Raw genomic sequence first — 14,046 nt, 5'->3', positions numbered from 1 at the left:
GCGGCTGCTGCAGCTGCGCCCTAACTCGCCCGGCACCCCAAAAAGAGCTTTCTGGGGTGGGTGTGTGTTGCGCGGGGGGGGGGAGTGCCAAGTGAGTGGCCCTGGGGGAGGAAGCTGCGGATGACTTTGCAGCCGACGGAAGGAGCAGCAGCAGCAGCAGCAATTGGAGGTGGAGGCGGCGGCGGCGATTGCGGTTTGAGCAGCGACGGCAGCGGCGCCGGCGAGCTCGGGAGCCCCGTGGAACGTTGAGGCGCCGGGAAGGAAAACACCCCCCATTGTGACGTCGCGTTCTTCGGAAGTGGAAAGTTTGTCCCAGCGTTCGAAAGGCGCGCCCGCTCGCCTTTGATCTCCTGGGCTCCCTTGCTCGAAAAGAAGGGACCCCCCTTCCTCCCCCCGCGGCCAGAGGAAGCGGCTACTTTTCTTTACCCCTCTCCCGCTGCTTCTTCCAAGGTGAGTGGCGATGATGGGGGGCTTCTCCCTTCATTTTCCCTGGGTGGGTGCGCGCACGTTTCTTTGCCCCCCCCTCCCATCCGGAGCAACCCCTCCCCTCCCCACTGGGGGCGGCGGCGGTTCCAACACGTGTGCCCCGTAACGAGGAGAAGCCCGAGCGTGGGTCGGGGGCTCGCTCGGAACCTCTCTTGCCCGACCGATCGTGTGAACGCACTTTTCTCGGTCGACGCTCGCTTGGAGGCGTGGGGGGAGACGGCGCCGGGCCCTTTGATTTGTACACCCCACCGATTTTGACAGAAATTTGGGGTGGGGTTTTTAGAGCTGCTTCGCTTCTTTCGCCCTCTCCACTCAACGTACGCGCCTTTCCAGAAGTTGCCCAAAATCCTTGCAAAAAAAAGTTTGCAAATCTTTGAAGTGGGGGGGGGTCGCGATGAGGAAGAGGGGAGCGTGGCTTTTCCACGACCCCGGCTGCCTTCCTGTTTGATTTCCGTACAGATTCGTAGAAGCGCCTACAGGACTCGATTTGGGGGAGGATGTGGGGTGGGGTCTGATTTGGCTAATCTGGGAGCTTTAACTCGCTTGCAAAGAGAAGCGAGGCGGGTGTGGGTCTCGCCTCCCCCCACCCCACCGACGTTGGAAACTTCTCTTGGGTGGGACATCTGGGGTTTGAATTAAAACTGCCGTTTAGACAGGAACAAGCGGAGCGAGCGCTCGGGCGGCTGCGGACGCGTGTTCGCTTTCCGGAAGCGGCGCGTACGCTTGCCTGAAAGAGGTGGGGCGGGGGGGGGTTGACTGGAGCAAGCAAGGGGGTCTCTCTCTCTCTCTCCAAATCTTTAATGTGGGGAGGGGCTGCCCACCCCGTTCTTTCCCTGCTTGGACAGTACTTTGCTAGATTTGAATCGGTGCCATATTCAGAAGACGCCCTAGAGAGCCGAATCTGGTGTGTTGTGTGAATTGGAGCACTTTCTCCGAACTGGAGGGGTTTTTTGGGGGGAGGGATCTAATTCATCTGAGACTCCCCTGGGGGGGGGTGGAGAGGGGCTTGGGCATCTCATTTCCTTCCAGTTATCTAAGGACCCGTCTCTCCCTCGCCGCCCCGCGCTTTTCCCTTTGTTACAGCTGCTCACTCCAGAGCAGGCGAAAACTTCTTAATAGAGGCAAAAGACACGTGTTTTTCGCGCTCTCGTCTGGATGGTGCCCTTTGGCCTGCCCCACTCCGGTCACGTAGAGCTCTTTGACCCAGTTCCTCTGTAGCAATAGCGAGGGAGGGGGAAGGAGTTGAGCCGCGGAGGAAATCTGTGTGAACTCATTTTTGTTTCCATTCAGATCTTTCTCTCTGTGTTTCATTCTTTTCCATATCTGTCTGCCAAAAAAAAGGGGGGGGGGAGAAATCTGCAGCTTCTTGGAGGCTGCCATTTTGAAACGGGGGGAGTTGCCTTGGTTTTCGTTTTTTAAAAAGTCCTGGCATGATTTTGAAATACTTTGCGGAGCCTGATTTCCATTTCATTTTGTTACTTCCAGTATGGAGGAGAGAAACTTTCCTCTGCGTCTATGTCTAAAACTTTTGTCACCTGTTCCTCAACTTGGCTGAAAGTTATTTTTCTGCCATGCCTCTCTTTTTGTGTGTGTCTTCCTTCTCCCCTGTCCCAAAGTATTTTGAATTTTTGGAGAATTTTTTTGGGGGTGGGGAGAACGACAGACACCTGGAAAAGTAGTATGGCAATAAAATCAAGTCTCCGTCAACGTAGAAACTTCTTAACGCTCAGGATTGCAAACTGGGCGAGTGTAGTAGCCTTGCAGATACCCACCCACTCGCAATTAATAACTTTTTCGGCTGCTGGGCCCTAGCAAGGAACTGAAATCAAAAGCCCGAGTTTGAAATGAGCGTGGGGAGTACATGCATCTAGGAGTCTCTGTAAACTTGAGAGTGACCTTCATACCTGTCCTGTGATGTTTTCTTCCATTGATGTGGCTTTAGCGTGTGGGAGAAGTTGGGAATCAAAATGGAAGTTCACACTCTTGAAATTAGGGACGCACACAAACACAACCAGGTTACGGATTTGGAGCCTAGGCAGTCTCACCGAAACGAGGCTTTGTGACCCCGCTGCCAGTCCCTTTGGGAATTTGCGGTGGAAGAATCCCACCCGCTCGCTGAGATCTGGTGTGGTGTTGAGGCGGGTTTTAGGCTGGGGAAATCCTTTTTCCCGGTCCTTGCTCAGCCCCGAAGCACACTGGGAGGCCTTTTGCCAGCCTTGCAGGCTGTTGTGAGAATAATAATAATAATTTATTATTTGTACCCCGCCCGTCTGGCTGGGTCTCCCCAGCCACTCTGGGCGGCTTCCAACAAAGATTAAAAATACATTAAAATGTCACACATTAAAAACTTCCCTGAACAGGGCTGCCTTCAGATGTCTTCTAAATGTCAGGTAGTTGTTTATCTCTTTGACTTCTGATGGGAGGGCGTTGCACAGGGCGGGTGCCACCACCGAGAAGGCCCCGTGCCTGGTTCCCTGTAGCTTTGCTTCTCGCAGTGACGGAACTGCCAGAAGGCCCTCGGCGCTGGACCTCAGTGTCCAGAATATAAGGCAGGGGTAGGCAAACTGCGGCCCAATCGCCTTCTCAATCCGGCCCATGGACAGTCTGGGAATCAGCATGATTTTACATGAGTAGAATGTGTCCTTTTAGTTAAAATGCACCTCTGGGTTATTTGTGGGGCTTGCCTGGTGTTTTGACATGAGTAGAATGTGTGCTTTTATTTAAAATGCATCTCTGGGTTATTTGTGGAGCGCAGGAATTCGTTCATTATCCCCCCACCCAAAAAAAATATAGTCTGGCCCACCACATGGTCTGAGGGACGGTGGACCAGCCCCCTGCTGAAAAACTTTGCTGACCCCTGATATAAGGGGATAGATCACCCGTGGCTTAGAAAAATTGGGGTGTTCTTAATCTCCCATACTTCCCTGCTAGGGGATTAGGATAGGACTTCTCCAGGAATCCTTGGTTGTTGTGGGTTGGAGAGAAAAGGGGAGAGAGGTGTTATTGCCTGGTTTCTGTGCTGCTTTGAGGAGGGTCAGGGTTCAAGTGCCACCCCTGCCGCAGAATCCTTACATGACCTCTCACAGCTCGCTGGCCACAGTCCAGAGCAAAGGACGTGTATCGACGTTCTGCTGGAACGAACAGGACTCTGAACCTCCTGTGGGCTTCCCCCGCTGCCTCCCAGTCTCACTTCCCCTCTCTGTGAAATGGGTTTAAAAAAGCCCTAGTTTTATTATTACTTTCTGCATTTTGGCCCCACCTTCGAAGGAGCTCAAGGTGGCGGGCGTGGCTCCCCCCCATCTCATTTAATTCTTCCGTGCGACAAGGGTAGGTTAGGCTGAGAGGTGGTGACTGGCCCCAGGTCACCCGGTGAGCTTCGTGTGGCCCGGTGGGGATTTGAACTCTGGTCTTGCAGGGCCTAATCTGGTGCATTTAACCGCTGGCTCTCGGGGTGATTTGTGAAGGCAAATTCAGTACTGTACCTGAGCCCATGTCAAATTAAGGACATAGGAAAGAGAGGCCTGTGTGCGCTTACTCCTACCACCCTAAACTGCTGGGACGCGATCTGCCCCCACATTGGCCAGCTAGATGTCTGCTCACAAGCAGGGCACAGGAGGAGTAGAATTGGAGAGTGGGAAGGGCTCCCAAAGGTCATCTATTCCAACCCCTGCAATGCTTATTTTGCCCCCCTGTGGGGCTCAGACCCACAGCCCAGAGATTAAGAGTCGCATGCTCTAGCCGTCTCTTGGTGTCCGCAATCTGATCCTGGAGGCAAAATATAGCCACCAGGGATAGCTCAGTCGGTAGAACCGAGAGGCCCTTGATCTCAGGGTCAAGGGTTCAAATCCCGTGTTGGGCAAAAGATTTCTGCACTGCAGGGGGTTGGACTGGATGGTCTTTGGGTGTCCCTTCCAACTCCAGAATTCTGTGACCTTTCCTCCAGGGAGCTCGAGTACGTGGTCCTCCCCAATATTACTCTCACAGCAACCCTGTGAGGTAGGTTAGGTTGCGAGGTAGTTCCTGGCCCAAGGTCACCCAGTGAGCATCGTGGTTGGGTGAGGACCAGAACCCTGCTCTCTCCCAGGGCCTGGTCCGACACACTAACCACTACACCACACTGCCTGCCTGCCGTTATCTGGACGCCCACAAATTCCCCCACCCATGCGCTACCACAACTACTATTTTCGAGGCCACAGATGTATGGGGAGAAAGATCTAAAACCGAATGCCAGGTTTGGCATTCTGGAAATCTTGATTTTTAAAAAAGCCTCGCAAGTTTCTAGACCTTATGACTGTGACAGTCAGGTCAGATTGAAAGTGGGGGGGGGATCCTTTCAGATAGGCAGAAGTGAGATTGGTAGGGCTTTTCAGTGGGGGTGTAATAGTAGTAGGGGCTTCTGTGCCTCCCCTTGAATAAAACAAGTAGAACTAGCCGTGCAACTCTGCAGATTTCAGGAACGCTGTTGCAATAAGGCTGATAACGACAACAGCAGCGAAAATAATTTTATTATTCATACCCCCCCCCCTTTCTGGCCCGACCGCCGGCCTGTTTCGCATTGCCATAGCGCTGGCGGTGACAGATGGAGCGTTTTGAGGCTGGCACACACACACACCCAAATCTGGGGGGCTCCCTGTGCATGTCGGTCGGCCACTTGTAGTAATGGGAGAATCGAGACCGTTAAATGTCAGACCGTGAGAAACAGTGGAGGAGAAGGCAGCCAGGGGCTGAAGTTGCAGGAAGGGGAAGTGGTTTGAAAAACGGGGAGGGAGAAGCTGTTCCAAAGCGAGAAGGAGCCCGAGTGAAATAGGGTGAAAAGGCAGGAATTAAATCGGGAGAGCCAGAGTCGCTAGGGCAGGAGTAGAATCACAGAATCCTAGACTTGGAAGGGACCCCGGGGGTCATCCAGTCCAACCCCCTGCAACGCTAAAGCATCCATGACAGATGGCCATCCGATCGGCGGTTCTCAACCTGTGGGTCCCCAGATGTTGTTGGACTACAACTCCCATCATCCCTGAGCTCTGGCCTTGCTAGCTAGGGGTGATGGGAGCTGTAGTTCAACAACATCTGGGGACCCCACAGGTTGAGAAAGGCTGGTTGTCGTTCCGGACTATAAATCCCATCAGTCCCTGCCGGCGTGGCCGTGGATGATGGGAATTGTAGTCCCGCAAGAGGATGCTTTCCTGCATGTTGCCTCCCCTGCGCTAGAGTGACGCGCAGCCCACATTTTCAGAGGCGGAAATGGAAGTTGCCATTAACCCTGGATCTCTGTGGGTGTAGGGTGACTGTGCCCTTTCCCTTTGGGTAAGTAAGTAAATAAATCTACACTTCGTACAGGAAGTTAGTGGGAAACCAGGTCAATTTCAAGCCCCAGAGAATGGTGCGAGTCTAGTCTTTCTGCCTCTAGGGCCGCTACGTAATCCTCACTTCCTGTTCCTGTTCAGAAGCTGCTGTTTGGTTGGCGGAACCGTGGTGCCGTTGTTGAGAATCGAGTCCTCGCATGTGACTAGTCCTCAGTGCAATGGCTGTCCTGTGTGCATTCACCTCTTTCTAGCGAATCAGTTGCCCCAAAAAAAGCTACCGTATTTTTCGCTCTATAAGACGCACCAGACCACATGACGCACCTAGTTTTTGGAGGAGGGAAACAAGAAAAAAAATATTCTGAATCTCAGAAGCCAGAACAGCAAGAGGGATCGCTGCGCAGTGAAAGCAGCAATCCCTCTTGCTGTTCTGGCTTCTGGGATAGCTGCGCAGCCTGCATTCGCTCCATAAGACGCACACACATTTCCCCTTACTTTTTAGGAGGGAAAAAGTGAGTCTTACAGAGCAAAAAATACTGTAGTTGTGTGCGGGGGGTGGGGGGAGAGAAAGGAAGGAACCAACTCTTCCTATCATGGTCACCCGCCAGAAATTCTGAGCTCGCCACAGGCGACCAAGCGGACGACTGTTTTATATAAGCTTTGCCTGATATCGGTTGCCACCCTGAGTGTCATTGTCCGGATACAAATTGCCAGAGGACATGGTGATGGGACCAGCCAAAGGAGAAAAGGGCGGACTGATTCTGGAGGAAAGTGGCTGGAGTAGGCAGCAGCTGTGGCGTGTAAGGGTGAATATGGTAAAATGAAATGTAGGCCAGAACACCCTATTTATTTATTGCATATTCCTGCCTTGCAGGGGGTTGGACTGGATGACCCGCAGGGTCCCTTCCAACTCGACAATTCTATTATTGATCTCGCATCTTTTCCTCCAAGGAGCATAAGGGATCACCTCATTTCATCTCCACAACAACCTGTGTGGTAGGTTAGTCTGAGAGGCAGTGACCGGCCCCAGGTCACCCATTGAGCTCCGTAGCCGAACGGGGATCCAAACCCTGGTCTCCCGTGTCCCAGCCCGGCACTCTGACCGCTGCACCGCGCTGGCTGGCTGCCTTTCCTTGGGGTGCCAAGGTCTTAAGTTGCCCTGGGGAAGGTTGGGGAGGGGCTGATTAAGATGGGGGCACACAGATTAGAGGATCATAGGAAGGGACCCGAGGGTCATCTAGTCCAACCCCCTGCAATGCAGGAATCTCAGCTAAAGCATCCATGACAGATGGCCACAAACGTCTGCTTAAAAACCTCAAAGGAGGAGAGTTCTCCCGAGGGAGACCGTTCCTCTCTCAAACAGCTCGTATCGTCAGAAAGGGTCTTTTACCCCCTTGTTGTTGTTTAGTCATTTAGTCATGTCCGACTCTTCGTGACCCCCGGACCAGAGCACGCCAGGCACTCCTGTCTTCCACTGCCTCCCGCAGTTTGGTCAAACTCATGCTGGTAGCTTCGAGAACACTGTCCAACCATCTTGTCCTCTGTCGTCCCCTTCTCCTTGTGCCCTCCATCTTTCCCAACATCAGGGTCTTTTCCAGGGAGTCTTCTCTTCTCATGAGGTGGCCAAAGTCTTGGAGCCTCAGCTTCAGGATCTGTCCTTCCAGTGAGCACTCAGGGCTGATTTCCTTCAGAATGGAGAGGTTTGATCTTCTTGCAGTCCATGGGACTCTCAAGAGTCTCCTCCAGCACCAGAATTCAAAAGCATCAATTCTTCGGCAATCACCCTTGAATTTTGTGGGAGATGTCATTGAAAGGCTCATCCCCCCAGCATCCGGCTCACAACCAGTACGTCTGCAGACGTCCATCTCCCTAGCCCCTGCTTCCCCCAAACAGCCGCCCATTGTGGAGCTTTCCCAATCCAGCCCTGTTAAAACTCAGGTATACTATGTAAGCTAGGATGCGGGTGGCGCTGTGGGTTAAACCACAGAGCCTAGGGCTTGCCGGTCAGAAGGTCGGCGGTTTGAATCCCAGCGATGGGGTGAGCTCCTGTAGCTCGGTCCCTGCTCCTCGACTTCCAATATACCACTGTAAATTCTTGGGTTAAGAACTTAATTCGTTCTGGAGGTCCGTTCTTAACCTGAAACTGTTCTTAACCTGAGGTACCGCTTTAGCTAATGGGCCTCCTGCTGCCGCCGCACAATTTCTGTTCTCATCCTAAAGCAAAGTTCTTAACCTGAGGTACTATTTCTGGGTTAGTGGAGTCTGTAATCTGAAGCATCTGTAACCTAAAGTGTCTGTAACCCGAGGTACCACTGTAAAGGTAAAGGGACACCTGACCATTAGGTCCAGTTGTGGCTGACTCTGCGGTTGTGGCGCTCATCTCGCTTTACTAGCTGAGGGAGCCGGCGTACAGCTTCCGGGTCATGTGGCCAGCATGACTAAGCCGCTTCTGGCGAACCAGAGCAGCGCATGGAAACTCCGTTTACCTTCCCGCTGGAGCGGTACCTATTTATCTACTTGCACTTTGTGCTTTCGAACTGCTAGGTTGGCAGGAGCAGGGACCGAGCAACGGGAGCTCACCCCGTCATGGGGATTCAAACCGCCAACCTTCTGATCGGCAAGTCCTAGGCTCTGTGTTTTAACCCACAGCGCCACCCGCGTCCCTAAAGCAAAGTTCTTAACCTGAGGTACTATTTCTGGGTTAGCGGAGTGTGTAACCTGAAGCGTCTGTAACCTGAGGTACCACTGTACTCTGTTCTATATTGCATGGGGCCAATTGTAACCTGAAGTAGACAGAATGGAGGGCCTTGTTAATGTTGATATTCTCCTGTTTCTTCCCTCTCTTCAGCCTTGTATGGACTGTGGTGCTTGCCCGCAGCCATGGGGAAGATGCTATCTAAGATATTCGGCAACAAGGAGATGAGAATCCTCATGCTGGGCTTGGATGCCGCCGGCAAGACCACCATCCTCTACAAGTTGAAGCTGGGCCAGCCGGTGACCACCATCCCCACCGTGGGCTTCAACGTGGAGACGGTGACCTACAAGAACGTCAAGTTCAATGTCTGGGACGTCGGGGGGCAGGACAAGATCCGCCCTCTGTGGAGACACTATTACACCGGCACCCAGGGGCTGATCTTCGTGGTGGACTGCGCCGACCGCGACCGGATCGACGAAGGCCGGCAGGAGCTCCACCGCATCATCAACGACCGGGAAATGCGAGACGCCATCATCCTCGTCTTTGCCAACAAACAGGACCTCCCCGACGCCATGAAACCCCACGAGATCCAGGAGAAACTGGGCCTCACGCGCATTAGGGACAGAAATTGGTACGTCCAGCCGTCCTGCGCGACGTCGGGGGAAGGACTTTACGAAGGTTTAATGTGGCTTACTTCCAACTACAAATCATAATTCTAGGGCTATATATCTATATATATATATATATAATTTACGCGCGCACACACAAAAAGAATCTCTAACCAATGAATCCTAGAACATATATATATTCTCTTTTCCTCCTCAACAAAAAATTTGAAACGGATTCTTCGCTCTAGCAGGAGCGGAGAGTTTTCTCGGCAAATCGCTTTGCTGTGGCAGAAGCGGAGAGTTTTCTCGGCAAAGGGACGTGGCAGCAAGTTTGTCCACAAGAGATTTTTCTCTCTCTCTTTCACCGCCTCCTCTGTCCTGGGAGATGGCGGCGTTGGATATATTCTGATGGGAGCAAAGGGGTGGGGGGCAGGGAGACGTTTAGCCCCAACCCTATATACGAAAGCTATGTCTGCTAGGTTTGCACCCCTTTAATCTTTCTCTCTGCCCCCCAACTCCTCTGGTTCTCCAAACTGTGGTGTCCTCAGCCTGAAAGCTGAGCTGCCTTGTGGGCAGAGCTTGGCGAGGTTGCCCATGCCATAATGGCAGTGTGTTTGGGTAGGTGGGCACCTTGTTGAGAGCGAAGGATGGATTCTGGTCTCCTTGCTTAGCGTTCCTGTCTTCCGCAAGCCTTGGGTTCAAGGGCCGCAAGTGGACCGACTGCCCTTGCCCGTTTTTGCAGGGTGGGTAGGTGGGCACGGGAGAGAGACACTCCCCCACCCCGAGACGAGCCGTGTTCAAGTCCTGGTGCCATCCTGTGCTGCCGATGGAGGTTCACATTCCGGAATGCCTCGCTTGCTGCAGGCTGCGCCCTGTCCTTCCTTTGCTGGGAACACCCGTCTCTCCTTCCCTGCCTCTCCCCTCTCTCTCTTGACCTGCTCAACCTGCCGGGGTTGCTTGCTTGGTGCAGGCAGGGATGTGCGAGGCCAACGCCCAGCCGAACCAGTTCCCCCACCGCAAGGTGGGTGGAATTGAAGGAACCATTAATCAGAGCTGGGGCTGGCTCGCTGGAGCCTGGATCTTCCTGACGGAGGCGGCTGGAGTTTCCCTTCACTTTTTCAGCAAGGGACAGGTGGATTTTTTTTGGGGGGGGGTTACAGCTCTGGGCAGCTTCCTGGGTTTTCCACTTGACTTTGGGTTGGGGAGTTCCTGCCTTCCAACCTGGCCAGATTTCTAGCCGGACTGAATCGATCTGGGTCTGTTTTGCTCCTCTGCCCTGTTCTGATGTCATCCTTCTGCAAAACTTGTTTCCCCAAACGGGGAATCGCCTACGCCACCCCCTTCTCTCTTTCCCCATCTCTGGGCCACAGCCTTGGCTAAAGATCTGCCTTGCCAAGTTTCCCATCCTAGAGAAAGGACCATTGGACCCAGTATTTGACAACCTGGTGCCCTCCAGCTCTTTTGGGCCACCACTCCAAACAGCCCCTGCATTTGGGGGGGTGCCATGTACGCAAGGCTGATTTAACTCAGCTTCAGCAGTAGTTGAGACCGTCTTCCAACTTGGGAACTACGCGTTCATTACCGGGGTGTGTTTGTGTGTGTGTGTGTTTGATTTGAGAAACGTGCTCCACCGGTTGTTTTCAAGGTGGGTGCGAATTCTCCTCGCTTGCTAATCTTACCGACAAAGTTGGTAAACTTTTTGGTCCATAGAAGCTTAAACTAAGCGCAGGATCCGAGGCACAGAACAAATAAGAGCCTTCTTTTCAGGGACCATGAATCACTTTGCCCTGATTTCACACTTCTGCTGTAACTCGAGATCTATTTCCCCTTATTTCACCCCCCCCCCCTTTGCATTTGAGGCCGATTCTTAAGAAGCAGTGACCAATTTGGGGCGGAATCTCTCTTTGTCATCCCTTGATTCACCCTGGGCAGGGAGGACTCGCAAATGACCCCGCCCTTCCAAATTGCTAGCTTTTGAACTTGAAATGGATTCGTCCTCTGTCCCCACCCCACCCACCCAGCAAAATGGTACTCAGGTAGTCGGGCATTTCCACCTCCCTCCCCTTCCTGCCCAGGATCACAATGGGGAGATCTCCTCAATTTAACTTTGCAAACTTCTTGCTTGAATGCCTTGCTGGGTGAGAAACCTCCTGTCCCTTTGACACAAGATCCGGTTAGTTTTCCCCGATTTCCTTTCACCCCCTGAACTAACAGGTGAGGACCATGTGTGTATGTTGCAGGGGCAAATTCTCAGTGGGGATGGTTTTTTGGCACTGTAGCGGGAAGAAAGCTTCCCGACCCCCATGAAAAAGAGGCAGCCGTTGCATGGCCACATGGCTCAGGCCTTGATTTTTCTGGTACCCCTTGTTTCGATGCGCACAGGGGTCCCCAACTGCAAACTGAATCTTAAGGTAGATTTTTGTTTTTTGCGCGGGGCACGGATCGGGAGCCTGTCCCTCTGTGCTTTGAAGAGAAAGGAAACAGCTCGTTTTCTGGAAAACACCGAGTCGTGGTGGTGGAATGGTACGGAAGGTACCAAGTGATCTGGGTAGGGTTCTTCCTCACACACACACCCTCTCTGGGACCTATCGGGCCTCGTGCGCCTGCTGTCCCTGCAGAGAAGTCTTGTCCGCTGTCCTTTGTGCCATGTTCCCACACCGCAGCCTGCTCTGCTTGGGCGTGATCTTTTTTGAGCAAGTGTGACTCATAACTCCCACAAAGAGTGTTCGTTCTCCTTTCACCCCCCCCCTTTCAACAGGGGGAGGGAGCGGTTCTGCACAGCTCAGCGAGCTCTTAACGCACATCTGCAGCAAACTCTTCGTCCCTCCTTGCCAGCCTTAGAGCGGCAACCACATCTCGCCTGCTTGGCCCCCTCCCGAATTGAACCTGCGGCGGCGAAGGGATCTGTGCCTCTTCCTCCCCCCCCCCCCAAAAAAAACCCTTGCACCCAGGACCAAAAGAGTGGTGTGGGACTTGGATGCAGAACTCTGTGCCTGAATTTCATGGTGGCAATATTTTGTGCAAATGCACCGCTCTTCCCTTACCCTACAGAACGGAAGTTTTGGTGCTGATTTTTTGTGCCTGTTAAAACCCTTGATTTTTGCTCAGATCCCTGAATAGTGGGGTTTATTATTTTTTTGGGAGGGAGGGGGTGACCAGGTGTGCCCTCCCCCGCTCCTGGTGGCAATCTTTCTTTCTCCCCCAAATAAGCTGCATTTAACCACGGTTAGAAACTGCACTTGAAAAGTACGCTTTGAAAGTATCTCGCGGGGTGGGAGGTTTTAACTCTTTATTCCTGCGCTGTATATGTTTCTCCCCCTCGCTTCCAAAATCACCCGATCGCACCACGCACTTCTCTTCCCGCCCCCAATCTTGCTGACATTCCAACGGATCTGCTTTGCTTTCGGGGGGGGGGCGGGATCCGCCAGCCGGATTCCCGGGCGATCGCGTCGGAACGAGACAGAATTTAAAAGTCAGGTGACGGCCATCTGGTTAGGCGTTCCGAGATAATCCAATTCCGCTGGCACGAAACGTGTGTGACCGCGGACGTCATCGGGAATTTGTGTGATGGGAATTCAGGCTTGGGGGGCGGGGGGCGGGAATAGAACCTCTGGCCTCTTTCTCTCTCCCAGATACCTTCTGCCTCCCTTTCATTTCTTCAGAGTAAAATGTTGCTTTTGGCTGTTTCCCCCGAGTTTTTTTTTGGGGGGGGGGAAGGCTGTGTGCTTTACCTTGCAAAGAAATAGGTGGAAAGACGTCACTGTTTGCCCCCCCCCCCACCTTATGATGAAAAATAACCACCTTAAACAAAGCTCTTCAAGCCGCAACACCTGGGTAGGGTGAATGTGGCAGCCAGGTCTCTGCGGATTCTAGGGCACAGATGGCTGCAAATTTAAGCTGGAAGGCAGTGGTTAATTTGGGTGGGCCAGGCCTTAATTTGCTGGCAAAGATCTGAGATCTTAGCCACTAGGATACGTGTTTTAACGCACTTCTCCCCTGACTTGGAAAGTTCTGTGTCGGTGGTGATGATATAAGAAGGCACTTAATTTCCCACCTCCTTGCTCCTTGCCTCCCTAGTTTTTTGTGTTTTGTGGGCTTTTCTGCCTGTGTAGTCACATTAAAATAATTCCCAGATCACGCACAACGGAGGCACGGAGGTGCTCTAATTTCTTGCGGGTGGGAGGGAACGATGTGTGTGAATATATCTGGGAGGGTTTCTGCGATGTCAATAAGGGCTTCTCAGTTCCTGAACGGAAGAACAAGGTACTTTTTGTAAACAAATCTGCAGCTGTCTTAACTGGAATACATTGGGTTTGTCTTCGGGGTTTTCTTGGTTCCCTCCTCCTCCCCCACCCCCCCAAAAATTATGTTTTCTTTCTTCCCCCTGACTAGCAAAATGAGGGGTGTGTTTATCAGAGGCTGATCTGCATGTGCAAATGTACTGTACATTTAACGCTGGAATTTCTTTTGGAATCTTTTCTTTCAGGTTGGGGAAATTCAGAAGTGTCTTGTGGTTATGGGTTCCCGGGGTGGGGGGACACCCTAATCTTTACAAACAAGGGCTCACTTCAGTGAACTGTTTTTTAAAAAATTAAAAAATAAAAATAAATGATTTTTCTTTCTAGCCTTCATGAAAATTGTGTGATTTTTCCTTATTTAAAACTAAAAATGAGAGAAAGAAATTTCAATTCATTGAGGTTCGTCTTACCAGCCTTACGGATAAGCCCTCAAGTCTTACGCTGGCCCACTTGCCTACAAGTGTCTGTGATAAAAGGTAAAGGGACCCCTACCGCTAGGTCCAGCAGCGGACGACTCTGGGGTTGCAGCGCTCATCTCACTTTATTGGCCGAGGGAGCCGGTATACAGCTTCTGGGTCATGTGGCCAGCATGACTAAGCCACTTCTGGCGAACCAGAGCAGCGCACGGAAACGCCGTTTACCTTCCCGCTGGAGCGGTACCT

At 52.4% G+C, this 14,046-nt stretch overlaps 1 protein-coding gene across 1 annotated transcript; it reads left to right on the top strand.

Moving 5' to 3' along the window:
- Positions 1 to 28: 28 nt before the first annotated feature.
- LOC128420275 (ADP-ribosylation factor 6-like) lies at positions 29 to 13,710 on the top strand. Its single transcript, XM_053401870.1, has 2 exons — positions 29 to 450; positions 8,632 to 13,710. Exon 2 carries the CDS (start codon positions 8,664 to 8,666, stop codon positions 9,189 to 9,191), a length of 528 nt encoding a protein of 175 aa, XP_053257845.1. The 5' UTR covers positions 29 to 450; positions 8,632 to 8,663; the 3' UTR covers positions 9,192 to 13,710.
- The last annotated feature ends 336 nt before the right edge of the window (positions 13,711 to 14,046 follow it).

The sequence above is a fragment of the Podarcis raffonei genome, chromosome 8 (assembly GCF_027172205.1).
Source record: "Podarcis raffonei isolate rPodRaf1 chromosome 8, rPodRaf1.pri, whole genome shotgun sequence".
NCBI classification, from domain to species: Eukaryota; Metazoa; Chordata; class Lepidosauria; order Squamata; family Lacertidae; genus Podarcis; species Podarcis raffonei.
Note: the sequence above shows the minus strand (reverse complement) of the source record. Positions and strands in the feature narration are given on the sequence as shown.